At 39.1% G+C, this 23624-nt stretch overlaps 1 protein-coding gene across 8 annotated transcripts in view; it reads right to left on the reverse strand.

Moving 5' to 3' along the window:
- camta1a (calmodulin binding transcription activator 1a) overlaps window positions 1-23624 on the reverse strand; it is a 289606-nt gene that overhangs the window by 253304 nt on the left and 12678 nt on the right. For all 8 annotated transcript variants that reach the window (XM_034211026.1, XM_034211027.1, XM_034211025.1 and 5 more), the window contains one exon: window positions 21929-22032. In XM_034211026.1, the coding sequence (XP_034066917.1) occupies window positions 21929-22032 (104 nt within the window). The remainder of the gene's footprint in view (window positions 1-21928; window positions 22033-23624) is intronic.

Here is a 23624-nt window from a genome sequence, read left to right on the forward strand (position 1 = left end):
AAATTCCTTTTTCCTACCAAAAGTGTCATTTGGTTCCTTACCATCATCTTTTCTTGAGCCTATAGAAACCTTAACTATAGCTAGTGATAGGGCGATAAAGGATTTTATAGTGATAAATAAAACACAATAACCTTACCATAGACAAGGTACTGTAATTGGCAATATCCTCCTGATTGACTAAAGAAATGGATCTTGCTTCCATGGTAAAAGTTCAAAGTAGGGGCTGATTTGTTTCTTTATTTTAATAAAAGGGGTAAAGGCCCTATCACACTGTCCCGAAATTAACACCCGATGGACACACGAATATGGAATTGTGAATTTCGCACGAAGATGGCCCCGAACCACACACGAAGGCAACATTTACATTACATTTAAGACATACAACTGCAATGAAAGTACCAAAAACAATTATGTTACAGTACTATGATACTGTACTGATATCTTCAGACTTTGTTCTTTACTTTATCCGTCGTTATATGTAGAAAATATTACGTTTTCTCCGTAATGTTGTCTCCATAACAACAACAACTTCCTGTCAACTGTCCTTCAAAATAATATATTATATCCTTTTTAGTTTCACAGAACACAAATTGGGTTATTTACATAATATATTTACATGATTTTGTTGTGCAATAAAACAACCCGATGGACACACGATAAAGGAAATGTTCAAATTCGGCTGTGATCGTAGCAACATCGGGCCATTCGTGAGGGCATCTTAAGCCTTCGTATGACCGCCGGTGGAGTTTCTCAGGCTCCGGCAGCAACTTCGTGAGTGGTGGCAAAATCTTTGGCATGCCAAAAAATTGCCGAAGGACCTTGCGAAGGTTCATTTTCGTGTTGAATTCGTGTGTCAATTGTGCCCTTCGTAAGGCCATCGTGAGGGCATCTTGTTATCATTGGTGCCATCGGGCATTCGCCCACCGATCAGAGTGAGGGCGAATGCCCGATGGCACCGATGATAACACGAAGATGACACGATTTGACAAGATGCCCTCACGAGTGCCTTACGAAGTTGCCGCTCACTAAGTTGCTGCCGGAGCCTGAGAAACTCCACCGGCGGTCATACGATGGCTTAAGATGCCCTCACGAATGGCCCGATGTTGCTACGATCACAGCCGAATTTGAACATTTCCTTATCGTGTGTCCATCGGGTGTCAATTTCGGGACAGTGTGACAGGGCCTTTAAGGAAGAACTTTCAGAATTTTTGGAATATTTTGATGATACTTGAAGATTGTGATTTTCAGATTTTGGCCAGGGTAATCGTGACATGAAATGTTTAAATATCCCATGTTTTGCCGTAATGTTTGTCGGATAATAAAATATATTTATTTTTTGTAACAGTGATTTGAAACGTTTTTTGGAAGGCACAATCAAAAAACCCTTGTATTTGTCTTCCTTATGTAACTTAAACAGAATTGTAGATAGGAGGGGGAATGCGTTAAAACGATTTTGTGAACTAGTCTCTGAGGTCTTGGACATCAAACAGCATCATGCTATCCACCTCCAGTAGGGGAATAGAATAAGAGGGATTGGGGCAGTGGTTCGAATGCAATATATGCTTATACTGCTTATTTGGGTAATCAGTCATTCATCTAGCATCCCCTCAGCCATGTGGAGTATGATAAATGTAACAGCAATTGGATGCAGCAATTCCAAAGCCTTGTCCCATAACCCCCTGGATAATTAATTCTAATGATACTTTTTATCTCCAACACCCATCACGATAAACATCAATGCAAAAACCTACTCATATGAATGTGCTATTGAGCGTGACGCTGACCTTTTCAGACCCCCTGGACCTCTGAAGACGTGTGTGAAAAACACCCTAACACTCACACCAGCCCTTTAGTGTGCAGGGCTGATTTGATATAAGCGTGACAGGGGTATTTATAGAGCCTCGCTCCCCCCCCCCTCTCTACACCATGAGCCCATTCCAGCCCAGACACTATTGGCAGCCCTGCTCACTCACTGGAAAAGCCATCATGTCAGCACACTGGCGGCAGATAGCATGTTGTGCTAACTGGTTTGGGAGTCAAGCAGGAGCTCAATGTACTTCATTATTCTGTGACAATGTACATCCCCTTATTTGATGCCTTGTTGCACAACAGCATCACACGATCTGATGCAGACTTTAGCTTTCGCCACAGTCTGATATCTTAAGCCTCCATCAGCACACTTGTGATTATTGGCCTACGTGGTGATGCAATCTTCAGAAAATAATTATGTTTATGCAGGATTTGTTGCGGCCAGCCTTCTGTTTAAATCACATAATTGCAGCCTTATCTGTGAAGGCATTATGCTATAAAATGTCCAAACACTTATTATGTAGCTGGGCTTCATTTAATTCACTTTAATGTGTGTCACCTATAACAGCATGAAGAAATAATTCAGATGCAATAAAACAAATCCAGATGTGAACACTAATTTTTAAATCTCTAAATGATATTACTGCAGTAAATAATTATGTTTAAGGAAGTAAAACAATGGATAACCTGCTTGGACTGACTAAATGGTGGGTCATTTATTACATTGCTTTTTAAAATGCAAATGTACCTACTGTAGCAAGCCTGAAGGTATTAAAAGGAAAAAGGAACATTATTAAAATTGTCTTAAATTATCCAGAACACAATCAATTAGAAAATATATGTGTTGGTGAGCAGGTGATTGAGGGCCATTTGAACACCCTATACCATCAGTAATGCAGATTATACTACCACACCAAATGCTGCATGTGTGTTGTAAAACAAATGATATTAAAATAGCATGCTGATCATCACGTTCCTGGATTTGGCCGTTAAGATCAGCACATCATCAGCCGCACCAGCAGGGCGAGCCAAGTAAATCAAATAAATAAGTTAAAACACCCCCGAGCAGATGTTTACATAAACATTATGTACATATACATTATGTATTGCCCAGCGCCCTCACATCTACAACAGAATGATCCATTAGGTTTCCAGGTGTTCTTTTATTGTACAGCGATACACTGCTTTGATCAGCCAATCAGAACCATTCCCTCTTTCATGTCGGGGATGTGATTTGGATGAAGGGAGATTTTGGATCAAGGTTCAGCTGGAGCCTGAGCACGTTCCTTCCTTTTGTTTAGTATGCATGGGGAGTATGGTAATTCTGGAGTTGCTTTACTAAAAGTCATCGGCAACATCAATTTCTTATTAATACAGAGGGCAAATATCCAAGAGAGCCTAAGCGAAACAGAGGAGAAGTGTGAAAAGAAGCAAAGAAATGATTCAGGGAGAAATTATAAATGTAAACTTGGTATTCTCCTCAAATGTACAACTCAGAATATAAAGTTAAAAGTTATTATTATTTAAGAATCCGATTCTCTTTTCTCCTTTATTTACATTTGAAGAGTTTTGACAAGTGAATGACTTCAGGGCTAACTTCAAATGTTACAAAAGAAATTCAGCATTCCCTAGATCTGACAAGCACAAAAATAAAATAAAATGTAGTTCATTATTGAATTACTCCGATTTGAGATATAAAGCAAGCCTTCGTTTGTTATACCTTCCATTAACACTCTTTGCAAAATAATCTATAGTGTGCTCTTGTAAATGAAAGCAATTTTCCTCTGCCGACAACAGTAGTTTAAGCTCTTATGTTGATTCAAGAGGCGATGACTGGAGGCCCTGTGGCAGTACAACGGTTAAGAAGTGAGCAGGACAAACATAAATATACAGTTGAAAGAAATCAGTCTAATATAGGACAAACTGCTCTCTTAGAGGGTTTCTTATCTCCAAGCAGAGTGGGATATATTGTGTCTGTCCGAGAGAGGGAAGTTGGCTTCCGAGATAAGAAAAGGACAATCAGAAGCCAGATGATGAAAGATTTGATTCTGGGTACAAACAGGTTCAACTTTCCTTTCCGTGTAGAAACGGTACAGGTTTTGTATTAGCTGTAACGTGTGTATGACTGAGGAGAACCACAAACATGTGCAGTCACTTCACTTCGGGTTTGACATTGAAATGTAATGAGGCCTGTATGCACACATGTTTTGTGTGTAGGAGAACTCCAGTTTATTTGCTTGATAGTGTTAATAAAGTTATATCCCCTCTTTTCTTTTCTCTCTGCGGAGCGCATCAATCAAACTCAGCGGGCCAAACTTGGTCTGGGCGCTACTGACTAAGTACGATGTAAACTCAAAAGCTAAATTATTTAGCCAGCAAGTCCAGTTGATAAATGTTGGAAGTGCAGCTCAATACATTACAGGGACGTGTGGACCAACTCTTTGGTAGGATTTATTATGCATTGGGAGAGATAAAGGCCATTGATTGTCTCCAACAAGGTCACTATGTCTCTTTCAGCACTGATGGGAACTATATCTTGTGGCAACAACTTTAGGCCACCATTTGGCGATACTCTGCAATAATCAAATCTACGGAAAGAAACTATGAACTGTCTCACGTCTACCAAGGATACGAAGCGATAATGGGCTGTATTTATATGAAGGGATATCTAACTCTTACATTATTCATGGGGTTGTGGGAAATGCAATGGCAGTGCTAATATAATATTGACCTAACCCCAACACTACATGCATGGCAATAGAGGCACATCTTCACACACACACACACACTGTGGAAAGTTACTGGAACATATCACTTCCTCTTATGATCAATTCATATAGCATACACGATACTGGGAACTCAATACAGGAGATGGTCTTCTTAAAGGTCACAGGAATGACTGGACAAAGAGGAAACAGAGTCGTGTCCACAATACAAGAAACAGCCTTTATCATCAGAGGCATAGGATGGGATTGTTTTTCGGTCAAGATATACTCAGGAGGGAGTTTTCTCTCTTTATTTGCCGTACTGTGTGGGCGGACAAGAATAAAGCGAAATAAAACTGTGCTTGAATGGATTAATGGTTTATCAACCCACACTTAATGAAGATGTGTGTGCGGCTGGCTTTATTGTAAAGCACAACCATCTCTCACAGATAGCAGCAAAGAGCAGACTTACACAAAAAAGAGATTTTAATTTGAAGATATTTTTGTAGTTGGGTGATATGTATAAAGCATCAGAGAAACTGTCGCTAGGAGACACAAACATAAACATCAAATGCTCCTCAGTCAACCAGAAGAGTCTTCCAATTTAAATCGGACCAATTTGTGGGAAACACAAATGTGTTTCACCAAAATATTGAACGGATGAAAATGTGTTTGTATCTAAAACAAATGCATCTGGTATAATACAAAGTGCAAAACATTCAAGCAATGAACACAAGCTGTGTGCCCATCCATCCATCCAGACCTCCTCCTTCAAACTTTGATATGTTTCTTTATTAGAGCATAAAGTATACTGCAAAATAGTTAAAAAATATTCTGCACACAAGACACAACTGCCCAAATATACAGCCTACTTTGCAATTCTCAATGTGCCATTAGTCCTTTTTGTTTTAGTGTGTCCCAAATCATATAGGACAACCCAAGAGTCAGTACGTGAAATGCACAGAAAACAAAATGTCCTAGAGAAAGGGTGAAAAAGCTATGTGGGAAAAACAGTCCAGCCGAAGCATTCATTCCTCCGGTACAGAGGAGATTTATAAGCATTATGGTTATATACCATCAAAGCACTTCTCACTCCTTTAGACTTATGGAATAAACATGACTTTGAAAAATATCCTGCAGTGGGAGCGGAGCTGAGCCACTGTGGGTCCACGTTGCCTCATCAACAGAGATCTCAAAAGGCAGCGCAGAATTTCAATGGTGCTTCAAGGTTCTGATAAAGGACAGGCTAGGGGAGGGGGAGAGAGGGGAGAGGGGGGAGGGGGGAGGACAGGTATCTATGGACTCTCAAAAGACACTTTGTTGACACCTCAACCTTTTAGGCTCAAGCTGGAGAGCAAAATGCCGCTGTCTTTCAAACATCAACACAGGGGAGTCAAACAACAACAACCTCCCATACATCCCTGGAGAAGGCAACAACTGGCTAGCAGGACACTCTGGGTGTTTATCTCGAGTAAAGCTGCTCCAGAGCCACTATTTCAAGCATACTACGTCATTGAGTGCCGCCGAAGGACTGTTCCAATGTCCAGCATACTTGGAATTCTACCGAGCCCGGCGTACTTCGTTTGGAGAAATGTTGAGCACATGTGTAGACTCCGCGGTCTTAAAATCCCCACAATGCTTTGCGCACAGACCAATTTCCTCAAATCTGTGGCGGAAAATGTAAGGCGGGGCCTCTCATATGACGCACACCTGCACACTTGCTCGCCTGTTCCACTCTTCGTTTTCCGAATGCCAGGAAGTATTCTTGCCTCGCTTCTGAAGCAAGACACTCGGAAGACATGTGCTACCAAGCAAGCGTACTCGACATTGAGAAAAACCCACAGTAAGGCTAAAAAGTAGAATTCAAAATGGAAAACACAGCTCAAACTGATATCACTGGTGGTCAGAGGAGGCCCTAAAAGCCAAAGCTAAGCACAGTGGGGAGCAGAGTGCTGTGTCAGACACATTGGCTATCTGTAATGTACATTCATTCAAATGCGTTTCAGGTTCAGTGCTTTACAAGCTTCAAACTATCAGGGATTAAACAAGCTGCATATTTTTGGTACTGCACTGGGAATATTGTACGTAAAAGTCATGTCAATGTAAGTGTTCAATAAAAAACGATTTGACTATTTTATGTTGTTAATGCTGTGTTTTGGTTCTGTGCCATGTCAGAAGCAGCAGAAACCATATAATATAATATGTACCTTCGCTTTACTTTGTAGTATACCTGCTACTGAGTGACTCACAATCAGCTTCCCTGCAGCAACTTCATAAACTCTGCCTGCCTGGGACATTTCTCAAAGAGGCTGCACAGATCACTCACTCTGAAGATAGAACAATGCACTAGTAAGGAATGTAATCAGAAGAAGAGAGCTTAGAAATAAAAGAAATACCTAAATCTGCTGTCACTCATCATTTCAGTGTCCACTTTCCTTTTGTACAATTCATTCTGAAAAACTGTTTTGTCCTCAACTTTTATTAGCTAAATGCTTATTCGGGGAAATAATGTCTTTGCAAGATTCTGGCAAAAAAGCTAACTTTGAAACATTCAGGTGATTAGGGAAAACAAGAAGAAGAGCACAACTTGGATGCAGTCATTTCAGTTCAACAAATGACTTCAAATAAGGAAGGAATGTTGAAGTATATATGACCTATCACTTTAAAAAGCCATTAGAAGATAAACCTACTGAGAGCTTCCTTATTCTGCATCTTTATCCGTGATGAAAAGGTTGTTAAGAACTCGCTCAGTCCTGGATCTGGGACCTGTGGGATGGATCATTATGTCCTTGTCAGCTTTATTTTTTAGATTCAGACAGTTTTATTGATGTGTAAACATCGTGAAGAGAAAAGAGACTTCAAATGCTGCCCAGATGAACAAAGGGCTCAAGGACATCCAACCAAAAGGACATTTGAATCCTGCTGGACCGGGATCCTACGAGCTGCTGGGATAGGCAGCTTTGATACGAAAAAAACAATGAATTTATGAGAAATAACCTTTGATACTGTGACTCACTGAAACACAACCCAAAAGGTCAGGGTGACCTATGCCGGATGAATGTTACAAAGTAAGATATATACTGTATATTAACCGTAATATTGACAAAAATGGCAAACCCTCAAATGGTTCAAGAGTTTTGTACTTTTAGGTCAGCATATGGAAACACATATATTACAAAAGTAGTTTAAAGATCTTAAGGTTGTTACATTTATATTTAAATTAAGTATGAAACAAGCAGGGTTCATACCTTTACCTAATTTTCCATGACCCAAAAAAATACTGTTTCTCAGCGGTACCACTGAAAATGGTTTATTTTAACATGGAACAGGAAAATCAGGTCTGCATCTGAAACATGTTGTGCCTATCTAAAACAAATCCAATAGTAGGCTTACTAGCTTCTACACGCTAAAGCAACTCAAATCTCTCACCAGCAAAATACTTCGACAGTTAAATGCCATTTTACGTTTCATTACTATACGATACAGTATTTATTATCATTATAGTATTACTATTTCGGCGATTAGATAAAATATTAATTATATTTGATGCAACTTTGGTTACATTTCCATGACTTTTCCAAAACTTTGGGAAAAATATTGTTTTCCATAACTTTTCCAGCGCCTGGAATTAGCATTTTGGATTTCCATGACTTTTCCAGGTTTTTAATGACTGTAAGAACCCTGAACAAGTGTGCTTTGAAATAATCATAATTGAGGTTCCTTCATTATATTAATTACAAATAGTTTATATTTGCAATGGCATTTTAAGAAATAAGAGTAGACTCAGATCCTCCTTCATTATTTAAGTTATCAGTTATCAGTTATTATTATTATTGTTATTAGTTAAGTTATTTAAGTTCATTATCTAAGTCTAAGTCTATTAGAGACTGGACTAAGAAAGGTCTCTGATTGGATGCGAACACCTCCTTACTTAGTTACCCTGTCTTCTAGATGGAGGAGCCAGGTTTTATAAAAGAGAAAATGACAGCTCAGTCAGCTGTGCATCCACACTCATGTCAACCTGCCACATGCTGAGGTTCCTCGTCTGCACATTTTATAAATGCGTTAACACATGCAGCATGAGAGCTAAAAATACAAAACACAAGATGCCATGGCGTTGCTCCATTAAACACAAGTTTACCTCAAAGTGGGAAGAGATGCAATTATCAGATTAAAATATTCTTTGGTTTAGCAAAAAACGTAGTACTAAAGACACTAAAGCATGCATTAATGCAAGAAAATGGCTGCATTTTAAGTCTGTCCCTGCTGCTTACAAACAAGGTCATTGATAGCCCTAGTTCTAGTTCCCCGCCTTTGACAATGAAAGAGAGTTTAATCAGATGAAGGCCTAATGTAGCAGAGCTATAGAGGCACTGCCATGCCTGGAGCTGTCCATCAGATAGAAAAGGGCATGATGGGCTGGGATCCAAACAGGCCCACAGAGAATCCCAGCCTGCTGTTGTTGCTGGCTCCTCATTCTCAAGGACCTTTAGAGATCAAAGAGCAACACACAACAAGAGAGACAGCAAGAGGGAGACGGTGATACAGAGAGATGGACCAAAGAAAGTGAGTGGGGTAAGCAGGAAGGATGCCATGAATCAGAGAAACCCATGTGGCCTTCAGTGATTACCCAAACGCCAGCCCCCCTGCTGAGTCAAAAGAACAATCAAAGGGATTTCCTGGAGAACGTCTGTGAAACATTCACTCTGAGTCACGGCATCCTCCTCCATCCGGCGCCAGATGAAGTGTCTTCCGACCTCAACTCCATCATAACATGTTACAGTGTGGAAATGATTTGCTCCTTTGATACTCTAAAAAAAGATGCTCTTTACTCTGAGGAATTGTTGAAGTAGCCTCTCTCCCTGCTTTCACTCTCTCAACAAAAATAAAAAGATACATGGTGTTCTTCTGCCGGCCAGCGCTGTTGTTTAACCTTGGTGAAATATTAAATGGGACAAGCAGTAGAGCCGAACAAATAGTGAGCAACACGAAGCGTTACGAAACAACTTAGAACATCTAAAAATGGACAACAAAAACATAACAGAAAGGGAAGGCAACCCTGAATATAAACTCAGCCCAGGCTCGGCCCAGCAAAGGAAATATCGTATTATAGATTACTAAAACGAGTTCAACTGAGATGGGGTTTGTTAAGATGGATGCAACCCATCACAAGTATCAAGAGGGGAGGTTGTGTGGTTCAAATGTTTATGGTCAGTCACCACAAGGAATGGATCAAATACCAGGGACACCGTAATATACAGAGTGTTGCAATACAACAAAAACTATAGCCTTGAAAGAAATGAATACAATACAACCAGTGGTGGCGCCAGAGTGTTTTTGTTGGGTAATCTATGGTAGGGCTAACCCATACAGTGGTGGGGCTCAAATCAGTATTTGCAATGTAATTACATACACGCTATATCGCCCCCCCTTGACGGTGAAACCCCACGAGTGAGGTTTAGATTATTTCCCTGTCTCAATCAAAATTGAACTGTATGAAATAAAACGGCACATTTGTCTTGTAGTAAATAAAAAGGGATCACTGTGAACGTGACGTATGATAGTACACGTTGAAGATCCAATGGGGATATTGAATGGCGGTTCCGACTGATCTCAATCAGTAAGGCATGACGCAGACCCAACGTTTCATTGCTCTGATTGGCTGTAGGCCTATTCAAATTGCATTCGGAGGCATTTTGATCTGACCGCGCTGATATTATAACGCGAGAGAATTTCCACACCTTTAGTGTATAAAACTCCCCCACTACTTAGACTAATCCTTGCACCCCTCTTTTATCATAAATCTGAATGGTCTCAACCATATTGCGTCAGTAACGTGCACTTGTTGTTACAGCAGGATCAGTTTGTGTGTTGTGGACACGACCGGTATATTTTCGCAATCCGTGTTCTCAACATGCTTACTTTAACATACTTTTTCATGGTAGGGCTAAGGTAGGGCTAAGGTAGGGCTAAGGTAGGGCTAAGGTAGGGCTAAGCCATTTCTTGGTATGGCTGTAGCCTACCCCAGCCATACCCTGGCGCCGCCACTGAATACAACCCATTGTTACCTTACAACAAAACAACAACAAAACCTTTGAAAAATCTCAGAGGGGTTCTTTCAAATCTTAAAATATACAGACATCTCTGTGTTTACAAAAATTATTAAAGTATTGATTTGACAAATAATAATCTGTCTATTCACTGAAGGGACATATCATGTTCAGGTTTATATTTGTATCTACTTTGACATGCTTTAATGTTCAAAAAGCTCTTTATTTTTCTCATACTGCCTGTAACCAGAGCCCAGTCTGCTCTGATTGGTTAGCTGGCCGGCTCTGTTGTGATGGGCAAAAGCTAGTTCTGCCATATTGCATACGTTCAGTACTTTGACACCAAATACTTTACTGCTCCTAAATTCGATTTGCTGTTAATCAGAAAGATAATTGTGTTAACACGGTTTTATTCAAGGGATCAGTTCAGGTGGACAGGCATTAAGGCAGCCAACAAATATCCACTCCCACTACGTTGCGCCGTCTATTGTGTCTATATCAGTTTACATTATATTATTGCATCCTTACATTATGTTGTAGGGGTGTAAAACTTGATTCCCTTCAACGGCTCGTCTACCTGAGACACACCGCAGAGCATCAAACTGCGTCTTGCTCTCGTCTCACAGCGTTTTTTAAGATGTGATGTCAGCCGGAAATACTTGATTGCACAGGCGGCGGTCCCAAAGCGTTAAGCACACCGGCTGAACAATATAGCACTGGTCATGAACAATATCTTTTCAGAGGAATATGCATAATTCAGAATAAGTAATTTTATAGCTTACCAGTTGCAGCAGCGGCCTTCTTGTGTGCTGCAATCTCCTGACACCCTTCTGACAGAATGGTAAAACACTTTTTTGTATTCCACAGGGTATGAGCGACAAGAGTAAAGCTGGCATTAATTTTGTTTTCAATCTCTTTCCATGCATCTTTTGTGTCTGCTCCCGTCAATGTGGCACTAAATTTCCCTTTTTATTATATGTTTTCTCTGATGTACCTCCACTGTGAGCAGCAGATTTTCTCCAAGCTCCAATTTGGTTTTCTTTTTGTTTCCATTTGGTCGATTCCCTATCATTTCTTCTCGATTTAAATGGTTGGAAGCTGCTTGTTGTTAGTTTCATTAATTGCTGCTGGAGACTAAAGAAAATAAATAAAACAAATGATATTCTGTTTTATACAATTAAGGCTTTTTATAACACAGGGTATATGCAGGAATCCTGAAGTCAAATGTAATACATTTTAAGACCTTTTTAAGACCCTTTCCGTACATTTTAAGACCTCATCGCCACTTTGAGTTTTAACCGGTTACATTGGAGACACACTTGACCTCACATTTGCTATATACAGTATTGATTGTCCTTCCTCCTTATCTTCCAACCATTTGGACGCAGACTTGCATTTCCCCAAAACGATGTTGTTTAACAACCGGCGTAAACGGACCTTCGCACGCTATCAAGCAGTGAGAGTGCGATGTCCTGTTCAGATGACGTCAAATCCAACGGGATGCCATAAATAAACTACACAGAATCACACTACACACCTACGCAATGATTACATTCAGGCAGACTGTAGAACACAACCTCTTTGGACAATTTATAGACTTATTGAAAACAAGCTACAAAATGTAATACCTTGGAAAATGCCGTTTTGTACTTTTTAATAGCCTTCATTTTCGCTAAATTGATTTATCAACTTTTAATACTTTTTAAGACCCCGCGGACATCCTGTGTCAACATTTAATTGAATATCATTAACTCAGAAATGTAAGGAACTTATTTTACGAATAAACAAAGTTATGAGTGGAGCAGCCAAACAGCTCTCTTAAACCCTCAAAAAAGAAATGTCTTGATTAAAATAGATTGTATACACGAATGCCACTGAAGCATCGTCCCAAATTAAGAAAGTCAAAAACATTTCCGTTAGGGACAAACTCTGCTCTTGCTCAAGGGCTCAGACATGTTTAGTAGTTCTGGTGCTACCAGTCGTAAAAAAGACTATAATGTATAAAAGGATTCAGTTTAAAAAACGTATCAGCTTGACAATATATGCAATATGCTTTTAAAAGTACCAAGAGGCTTCTTAGATTACAGAGAGGATCATGAAAGTGAATATGATTACGCTGGCTCCTGCCATTCAATCCCAGTCGTGGCTGGCAGAACAGAGGAATTCACTCATAAGAACATCTACTGTATAAGGAACAATATAACAGTTTATTGAAGCACGCCTCAAATGCAGAACTCATTTTCCTTTATCTAGTAAATAAAGTTAAACTCCATTACGAAATGGTTCCGCACAGAGAAATCCTGAGCCAGCAATACAGAGAAAAAAGGTAGAAATCTTTGCGTCTGTACCTGAATAGCTTTGCAGCTCAGTGAGCACATGTGGGAGAAGGGAGAGAGACAGAAGATAAGAGTAAAAGAGGGTGACCAGAGGAAGAGAAAGCTGGATAGAAATCGAAGACACAAGCTGGGTTCAATTTAACGGCTTCCCACAGGAGTCAGAGTGACCTGTATCTGCTACAATAGAGGTCATGCAATTTTGAGTGGATCGCCCCTGTCTTCAGAGGATACTGAAGACCCCTGCCTTGATGTGCACATCCAGAGGAAAAAGCAAAGGGTCCCTGTAGCTTGCAGAACCCCCCGAATGACCTGACTGGTTGGGTTCCTATTACAACTACCTGACTACACCGTAGCCTCGCAATTGACACTTCACAGTATGCTACAACACTAGCAATCAGTAAAGCTATCAAGTTCACAGGAAGTTACCATGAAGTCAGCCATCCAAAGAAACTCCACAAATTCCTGTTTGCTACTTCCACCAGCCAAATGGCGAAGAAAAAGCACCGTGAAATATATCAAGTAAACTGTAACGTAGTGAAACCGTAAGATGAAAGTATGATAAGTCACAACGCATAGACATAAATTAGCCTGGGTGCTCCTGACAAGTTGTCACAGCAACACTGTGGCTGAATAACTGTGATATAAATAATAATAAATAATAAATGGTGCAGGCATTTTGCCATCCAAACCTCAACTGAGTAGTTCAATGAAGAGCTTATATAAATAAAATCTGAAGAAGGATTCCCACAGGATACCCCGCTCCTTCTCGATTCATTCACAGGTTCTCAGAACCAGTTCCTGAAGACACAGTGTGCATCTAACCCAAAATATACAAAGGAAAACCCAAAAACAACAAACAAACAGATAGATGGACAAATGTGACCTTTAATTCCCACTGATTGCCCCCTGAGATGCTAATGAACATTTCTGTAAACATTTGCAATTGGTGGAAGTCGTTTTAATTACTCTCCACAGAGAAAGCAATGCAAGGCAAGGAACTCGAATGAAGATAAACATTTAAACAAGCATGACCTTGTGTTCGATTACATGAATTCTCCAAGCACTAACATCCATACAAAAAACAACACTGACGGTTCAGGTTTGAAAATGACAGAAATGTATCCGAATTGGCAATTTGACCAAGGTATCCAGGTATTTGTGGACAAGACCTTCTAATCCATAGGAGGAAAGCTTTTATCCAGACATTGTTTCAATGAGGTCAGACGAAAGGGATCCTCCAGCTTTTGCAGCACGAGTTTCAAGCCAAAGTCTTGCAGTACAATCCACAACATATAATTGGCTTTGTCTGTAAAGCATTAGCTGGTGTTGAGTGCAGTGCTATGAGTCAGCCATACTACAACTTGAGGTCTGTGCATCTCATAACACACACATCAACTGGAGGCGGTTGCAAAGGGTTTCCTGCAGTGATATGTTGAGGTGCCCCACGTTGCCTGAAATAGTGTGCCAAATGATGCAAGAAATGATTACTTTATTTTAAGATTCTTTTTTTGGACTTTTTATGGCTTCATTTTATATTCATAGGTAAAGCTATATCGCTCCAGGTATCCACCAACAGTCCATGCGAAAGGCCAGCCTCTCAAATAATCTGATTGGACAATGGAGAGAAAAAAAACACGGCAACGACTTTTTTCTTCTTTGCAAAAATGAACTTGCAAAATGTTGGATCAAGACAAAGGACTGATTTAAAAAAAATGCAGAGTGGCGTGATAAGTTGCAACGATGCAGTTGACAGAATATTTGAGAAGAACAATTGCGAAGTTCAACAGAAGTAAGAGTATACTGCTAGACGGACAAAAAGCCGAAACCTGAAAGACACCATATGAACTGGTATTGAAGACAGTCTTATTCATTGAGTAGGAAAACTCAATGTAATCCTTTTTTTATTTTTAAATTAAAATATCTCTGTAAAAAATAGTGTTTAGAATGTTTTGTGAAAAGATGAATGAATACACCCCACCACACATAATTGTATTCAAGAGTGTGCACAGACTCTGAGCAGCAGGATGCAAGATAACACATGGAGCAGGTTACCACAAATTATGTTTTAGTCAGAGATAAGGAGTGAATGATTGCACCACACTGCATCCAATTGCGCCTGTCATTATAGCACCTATCTGGCGGTGTTACTGACACTCTCTCAGGTTTATCCGATCTCGCCTTTAATTTCATTTGTTGTGGTTTTTGATCGCTGCTTCCCTGGCTGTTACACTCACTGCCCGGTGATTCTGCTAAGTGTTTCCTCTGGTGCTGCTGCTCTGTCCTGAGCGGAGGCATATTGCCTGAAGGCGCCGTGCTGTGCTGCTGCCGGCGGTGGCCTGAGGCAGAGGATTATTCCTGACGACAGGGGCATTAAATGTGTAGCAGGCCGGTGGAGGCCTTAGCTGATGCTCTCTTGTCTGTTTTGGTTCAGCACAAGTTCAGAAGCAGTCCTCTCTAAGCTGAGGAGGAGCTCGCAGTACTCGGAGCGTTGTGCCGTTCATTAAAGGCTGAGGGTGTCACACCGGCTTAGGCCCAGTGTCCTCCATCACCCAAGACTTCATGCTGTACTCCTCTGCCTCGGCTTTTTAAGACTGAGTGACTAGGAATATAGCCACTTCTCCGGAATGTTCTGTTTGTCGATGCTTCATAATGTCACACATTTGACCTACTTATTAAAAGTCGGCAAGGTTTATGTCTGAGGCGTCTAATCCAGCATGTTGCTGCAGAGAAAATATTTCTCGCTCTTCAGGAATGCAGAAGCAAGTCAGACATGTTGTCATTCAGACTCGATGCCCATAAGAGCAGCGACAGAAGTACATAGTTAAGGGGAAAACTCTAACTGAATAGCAGACGAGGCTAAATAAAATCTGTTACTTTCTTTGACTGCTAGTTTCCCAATGGATGATACTCTTGCTGCGAATCCTATAATAAAACACAGGCTGAATTAGAGCTCTAAAGTGAACCAACGAGCAAGAAGTCCATCTTTGCAAAATTGCAATTCTCCAGCACATCTAAATTCTTGCAACCTTCATGCCAGCGTTACCAAACATCAGGGCCGCTCTGTCTGATCTTGAAAGGGATATAAGCCTAAAACCGTCTCTGTGTGAGATGTCCTTCTTTAAAGAGATTCTAATCTCAACCGAAATGTCTCGCAAAATAGAGGTCATCGTGCCAGAGCACCGAGCAGACAATGGCACTTGGCCGCAGGAGGAGGAATTCTGAGAGGATTTGTTGTGTTTCTCGAGAGACATGGGAACATCAATGGCTGAAAGAGCAGTGACGCAAACAAGGTAAATATAGACCATATGGAAGGATTTGTATTTTGCAATTTGCCATCTATAAAGTGGGCTCATTTTAGAAATCAAAGAAATGTCAGATCATTTCCGCATTTTGTATTATTTCAATCACGGCCTCCTTTAGTCTTTGTTTTCATAATACCTTGTTTTTCCTCGGTAAATTCTCAAGCACTGCCAGGTACTTCTCTCCAATTGATAATTTGAAGGCTGATATCCATACCTTGCACGCTGCTCATGATTCAATGACGAGCCCCATTCAACCCCTCTAAACTCCCATCCCCTCCCTTGCATTTTGATTCAATTGGTTTATCTAATTTTCCAGTAAATGCTTAAAATGTATTCCTGCACACATTCCTCTCATAAAACGACACAGGGGAATCATGAGAATAAGAATGGAAATGAATAGCTCTGCATTAGCTGCACTTCACCTCACCAGCAACACCAACACCCCCCCAACTCACTCTCCTCCCAGATTAAAGTTTCGAGCAGCAAGCTGTATCCGCAATCTTTTTAACTGAATGTAAAATGAAGTGCGTAGCTATTCTTGAATGAAACTAAATCATCCCACATTCGAACAAGGTGGGAATAATGTAAAATGCAAAAAGAAGTGGGCTGAATGGGAAAGGAACAACAGACCCTTTATGGTTATTCCTTCAAGCTCTACATTTGTTTTGCCGTGTTAGGAATACAAATAATAGCTTCCTTGGGAACCAGTGGATACATGAGCGAGCACAGAATAAAGCCTAAAAAAGGCACGTAAAGGCTTTTATTTCAAGCTCTCCAAAAGTTAGAGTTGTAAAGAAGTCAACCAAGTAAAATAAATCCATTTGTTTTGTTGTTTTGTTTTCCAAGCTGCAGTCTATAGTCAAAGTATTTACTTTATGATAGATCTCTTTTTAAATGGGCCCTAGTATGCTCATTGTCAGGTTCATATTTGTATTCTGTGCCTCTACTGTGTGGGAGAGAAGCGTCCTTTGGAGGGAACTTTGGGATTCAGCCTTTGCAGACCATGTACATCAGGGGTGGGGAACCTTTTTCCTCTCAAGGGCCATTTCAATGTTTTCAACATCCTCCGAGGGACGTACAGATGATTGACCTCTGCTTAAAAATACTAAAATCACAGCCCATTCCTTTGGCCTTTCTTTCATGCAGTGCAAAGAAAAAGCAACCTCTTAATCCAGATATCTGACCATGACTCACGCACGCATGCACGTGCACGGTTTTGGAATGACCACCAAACAGAAAGATATGGACACAAGATGTGTGCAAATGTATTTAGTTTCCTATCCATGTGGACATGATTTAAGTGGGGGGGGACCTCACATCCTCTAGGGGGGTCCGGGGGGCGTGCTCCCCCGGGAAGATTTTGTTTTAAATGTTGAAGTTACAAGCATCAATCTGGTGCACTTTGAGAGCAACATTAGGAGATCTATGGATACATCTCTCAGCACCCAGATGAAACAGAACTGGAAGCATATTTTATTTTTCTTTATGATATTTTACAAATCACTCTCCTTTCAAACTGTATTCTTGTTTATCATATAGTATTTTATACCCGTTTAATTTATTCTCTTATTTTTTTATAACTATAATGATCATATAAAGATGTGCCTTTACCTCACTGGTTGGAGAAAAAGCTTCTTATATTCGTTAGCATAGCTAGCTAACCAGATGCTAATAACAACAAAGTTATTGACTGTATGATCAGTGTGACAGATGAACAGATCGCCACTGGGCTTTCAACTAAAGACACAGCCACGCAGAAACTGCGGCATGTGTACGGCTCCTTATCGGTACTGCAATTTCTGAAGTGCCGGAGCAGCGTTCTGGTGCTCTCCGTCAGAACTGCACCCGTCTGACGAGACGACATATACCACATGATGACACGTTAGGCTTGTGTTGTGTTCAAGGACCCTGGCCAGGAAAAACAGGCACTCGCTTGTTTAATTATTTTGCGGTCTAGGTTTCTTTAATTTTTTTCTTTTTTGCGTGTGTTTATAAATTACTTCGAGGGCCGTACCAAATGGTCTCGCGGTCCATATACGGCCCGGAGTCCGGAGGTTCCCCACCCCTGATTTACATGCACAAAAACCTATATAACACACTAAAGGAAAGGGAAAACCCCAAAAAGCATAATAGGACCTCTTAAATCAAACAGGGGGAAAAATGACTGGCCAATAACCAGAAGATGTTTGTTATGAAACAAGAGAAAATGAAGCCACCACCAATCTGTGTGGTGTAATATATCAAATACAAATTAGCAGCTCTAACCTACCAGAATACTGAGATACCTGAAACGTAAAAAGTGGAAAATTAGAGCATTAAGCATGCTGAGCTAGTGCCAGAAATATGCACAGAATTGATGAGGTGTCACTTTCACTAAGAGTCACACAATTGCACCGACAAGGAGCCTCTCTGATCCCTCCCTTCCTGCACGGCTGCTACCAATGAGGCACATACATTCTCATTTGCATGGTCTGCACAAAAAAGAAACGTCCTTCAATTTCAGAAAGGTTGTCTTGCTCTCTTCAACCCTGGAAACACTATTGTCATGCATACCAAAACACCACTGGAAGTTCTGACTTCTGCCATCAGCCCACCAAACATCCACAGCAGAATCTGAAGCCCAGTAACACAACAACATGGTGCTATCCCTGAAAATAAGCCTGCTTTGATTAAATGTGGTAATATATGACAAGAAATGCTAACAACACTAGCATCCATCCCCAGCAATTTCCCAGACTTGCATTTTGAGATCAATTTCAAAGCCATGTTAATTAATTTAGACTGCTGGCAGCACAATGCAGGTCAGACAGGGCAAACAAGTTACAACATCAGCCAATTAGAAACACACAAGCGTTAGACATTTGTTTCATAACTAGGGCTTGTGAGCAAAGATATGACAGATGGTGACTTGGATAAAAACTGCAAATGATCAGAAACGGAGTATTTATTGCTGTAGTAATCACCGTCGTATTTGTGTCTATTTCCTCAGTTCCATGTCTTTATCCCAGATGAATAATGAATTCCTTCATCTATTTTCTCAAATATATTGACTACACAAAGTCGGGGGAAAAAAATATTCAACTGAATGTCATTGACAGATTGTCTTTTTGAATCCCCTGTTCCTTAGAAACGAGCCGGTCTGTTGCCTTATCATCTGGTTGTTTTTCAGTCAATTATCTTTCATCACTGCAGATGACTATATTTTGATGGTCACAATGTGTTAATCAAAAGCATGGATGGTTGAGTTTTTCATATTTATTTTTAAGATTTGTCATGGTGTGTGTTTAGGGCTAATTGCTACTAGTTATTCTTCAAAGAGAACAAGCAGTTTTTCATCCATCAAATGTGGAAACAAAGGAGATAAACTCATCAACCTGTCCCCCGAGAAAAAGAGCAGGTTGGTAAATGAGTTTGGAGCAAAATGCAGGAAGTGTCCCTGTAAAACCAATACAGTATAACATGTTAAAGACTTGAATATATGTCGTTCCATGCATTAATATAATGGAAGAGCAGATAGTAACTATGTGTGCATGAATCATGAAGATTGTTAAGGGCTGTATTCCAATTGTGTGCATTTAGAAAATTACTACACAAAATACAAGAGGAAATGATGTGTGTCTGCACACACATGTAGTCAATCAAGATTAAGGCAGCAGCAATTCATTTGGCAGTTCAATTTTCTAGAAGACTCCACATTCCTGTAAGAAAACTTTTTTTTAAACAAATACAGCAAACAAGACAAAAAGGGTTTTAAATAAATAGTCCTGAGAAAGAGTTGAAAACGTCCTTTAGGAAAATATAACCATAGCAACGGGCATCTGTGGCATCTCACAAGATCATAGTGTTTTCAGATTTGATTCTCCACAGAGAAAATGTAAAGTGGTGTGTTATCTTCCCTAATGCGATGTAAATATGAAGTGCGAGACACCTTGAGCTTTCACAGCACCAATGTTAAACACTGTTTACGTTAACATGGAGAGCCCCTCATGATGCCTGCTAAATACGGCAGCAGGAAACGTTGGTGAATAGGACTCAACATGCAATTGACTTTAACCTTCGATTTCTGCAAAACATTCCTTCCAGAAAAATGAGCATGAGAAAATCCATAGTAAACATAAACTGCAAGAAGAGATTTTACAAATGTCCCAGTACAAACATGAAGAGAGACGGAGATGGGGTTATCCTTATATTTAGTTTTCGACTAAAGAATGTATTGCAATTAAAAAGGGACAAAGCAAATGAATTAACTATCCATCTATCTATCCATCTATCTATCCATCTATCTATCCATCTATCTATCTATCTATCTATCTATCTATCTATCTATCTATCTATCCATCTATCTATCCATCTATCTATCCATCTATCTATCCATCTATCTATCCATCTATCTATCCATCTATCTATCTATCTATCTATCTATCTATCTATCTATCCATCTATCTATCCATCTATCTATCTATCTATCTATCTATATACATATATATATCTATATATATAGATATATATATCCATCTATATATCTATCTATCTATCTATCTATCTATCTATCCATCTATCTATCCATCTATCTATCCATCTATCTATCCATCTATCTATCCATCTATCTATCCATCTATCTATCCATCTATCTATCTATCTATCTATCTATATACATATATATATCTATATATATAGATATATATATCCATCTATATATCTATCTATCTATCTATCTATCTATATACATATATATATATATCTATATATATATATATATATATCCATCTATATATCTATTTATCTATCCATCTATCTATCCATCTATATATGTCTATCTATCCATCTATCTATATATATATGTATCTATCTATATAGCCATCTATCTATCCATCTATCTATCTATCTATCTATCTATATACATATATATATATCTATATATATATATATCCATATATATCTTTCTATCTATCTATCTATCTATCTATCTATCTATCTATATACATATATATATATCTATATATATATATATATATATCCATCTATATATCTATTTATCTATCCATCTATCTATCCATCTATATATGTCTATCTATCTATCTATCTATCTATCTATATATATATGTATCTATCTATCTATCTATATAGATATATATATATCTATATATATATATATCCATCTATATATCTATCTATCTATCCATCTATCTATCCATCTATATATGTCTATCTATCCATCTATCTATATATATATGTATCTATCTATCTATATATCCATCTATCTAAAAAAATAAAAAAAAGGGAATGTAATGTAATCTATCTATATATCCATCCATCTATCAACTACTACTATGTTTCACTTGTTTGTGAAGAAAATACGAGGCAGTAAACTATATATTTTGCAGATTTCTTTCTGAAATTGCCTTTTAAATATAACCAATCCAACAAATAAAATAAGATAAGAATTATAGTTATAAACATTTTTTTTTAAATCTTGTACAGACCCACTCATGTTGAACTGTCAGTTTGCTGTAATCTGAAGATGGAGTACCAGAAAATGAACCTAATTTGAAAGTGTTTTTTCCCATAATGATATTTGGTAAATCGGGACACCTATTACAAAGATGTTAGGATGTTTTGAAGAGAGTCTTGTACATTTGAAAAAGGCCTGAAAGAACAACGTGTCTCATGCAGACGTGTGTGCAGAGGGATGGATGGAGCAGACGGGCTGTGATGAGGAGCCTCACCTCATTAGTGTTCCACCGGTGTCTCTCCTTTGGCAGCGAGGTGCATTTTGGTAGACATTCAAGCAGCTTCTTGGGCAGGTATATTTTCAAATGTCCATGTTCATCTAGAACAAGAGCAAGACAAAACAGAATATTTAGCACAGGCTTCATCTCTTATTCACTTGTTCATCTGCCTCTTGATCAGACTATCAGTCTGCAGCAACACACAGACTGTCAAATAACAATCCCCAACTAAATAAGGAAATTCAATTAAGAACAGAGTATTGCATACATTTTATTTTGTACTGGACTCAATTATTTGACTGTGAAATGCATTCCATCAGGGGAGCTCACCAGAAATGTTTCACTGTCAACTTGTAAAGGCTGTGTCTATTCATTATTTAGACACAGTAAACACCCTTGAGTGATTTTAAAGTGTATGGGGATTTGGTATGGGCAACTGTGTGCTGCAAGCCAGAATGTGGTATATTATTCAGGGCAATAATTACAATTACCAGGCGCAATGCTTACATCACAATAAATGTCGTTCAATATATCATTTACATTTCACAACCATTATAAAACAGTAGGGTTTAAGGACGCTCTCATGCATGGATGCATTTAAATGTTCCTCTCATTCCAGTCCTTTTTCCTTCTAAAATATGCAGATGGCTCAAATATGAACAAATGATATTTGTTTCAGAGGACGAAAACATGTGGAATGAATTATATAATGAAAAAATCACTCACATATATACTGTATCTATACATTATAGTATTGGCGTGTTGTTTTCCCCTCAGAACTTTAGATATAGGCTGATGTGGAAATCCATTAAGTTTCTAAGATACAAAACAAGGATATTCTAGGCAAAGATCTTATCTTTAATAAGTTTAAATTAAACTAAACAATTCACAGAATTTGGATGCTCGTCAAAAAAGCAATATCGGCATCAACATCTAAAAGGTCTGTGTGTGGAAAAGGTGTATGGCTCATTTCAAAAGGCTGCACGGTCACATAAAAGACATCGAGGAAATCATTGACCATGTGTGTTATATAAACCGGATGAGCTTTTCTTGTCTATAGTTTCCGCTAAAGTTAAGGTTATCCCTGTCACCTGTTATATTTGTTGTGAGCATTCAATCTTTTGTTTAGAGTAAACTTCCAGAGCATTTACAAACTGAAAACAAGTTTTTTGAGTGTGTGTGCAAATAAATCTATTACTCAGTTTTAATTTGGGTGGATTGAATGCAAACACATTCACCAAAAGGTAACTCAAAATACTGCATTTATTTGCAATGCAATTTTGCTTGAAAATGTATTACAGCTAGAAAACAATATTCTTTCAAACTTGTATAACTGTGGGTTAGGATACTAGGGTAGGAAAGGCAGAGACAGAGAAAAGCCCGAGTGCTGACTACGGACCCCTAGAGTCGCTGATATCAGTAATAAAAAAATAGAAGCAAAAAGAGTTGAACCGAGCAAAATACCACTTTGAAACCCATACAAATAGTCCGGTAGTGCATTGATAATGAGGATATAAAAAGCGAGCATGCAGCCTGGCGTACATTACAGACAGAACCAAGTGCTCCTGCCTAGAAATTCCCATATGGAAAATTCAGTGGGAATGAACACCGCCGGTCCTCAGAGATGTAGCTGCCGTGGAGTGTAATGTGTAAGGAGGAACCCAAATCGCTCCCGAAGGAACGCAGGAGTAGA

This window comes from Gymnodraco acuticeps, unplaced genomic scaffold (assembly GCF_902827175.1).
Source record: "Gymnodraco acuticeps unplaced genomic scaffold, fGymAcu1.1, whole genome shotgun sequence".
NCBI classification, from domain to species: Eukaryota; Metazoa; Chordata; class Actinopteri; order Perciformes; family Bathydraconidae; genus Gymnodraco; species Gymnodraco acuticeps.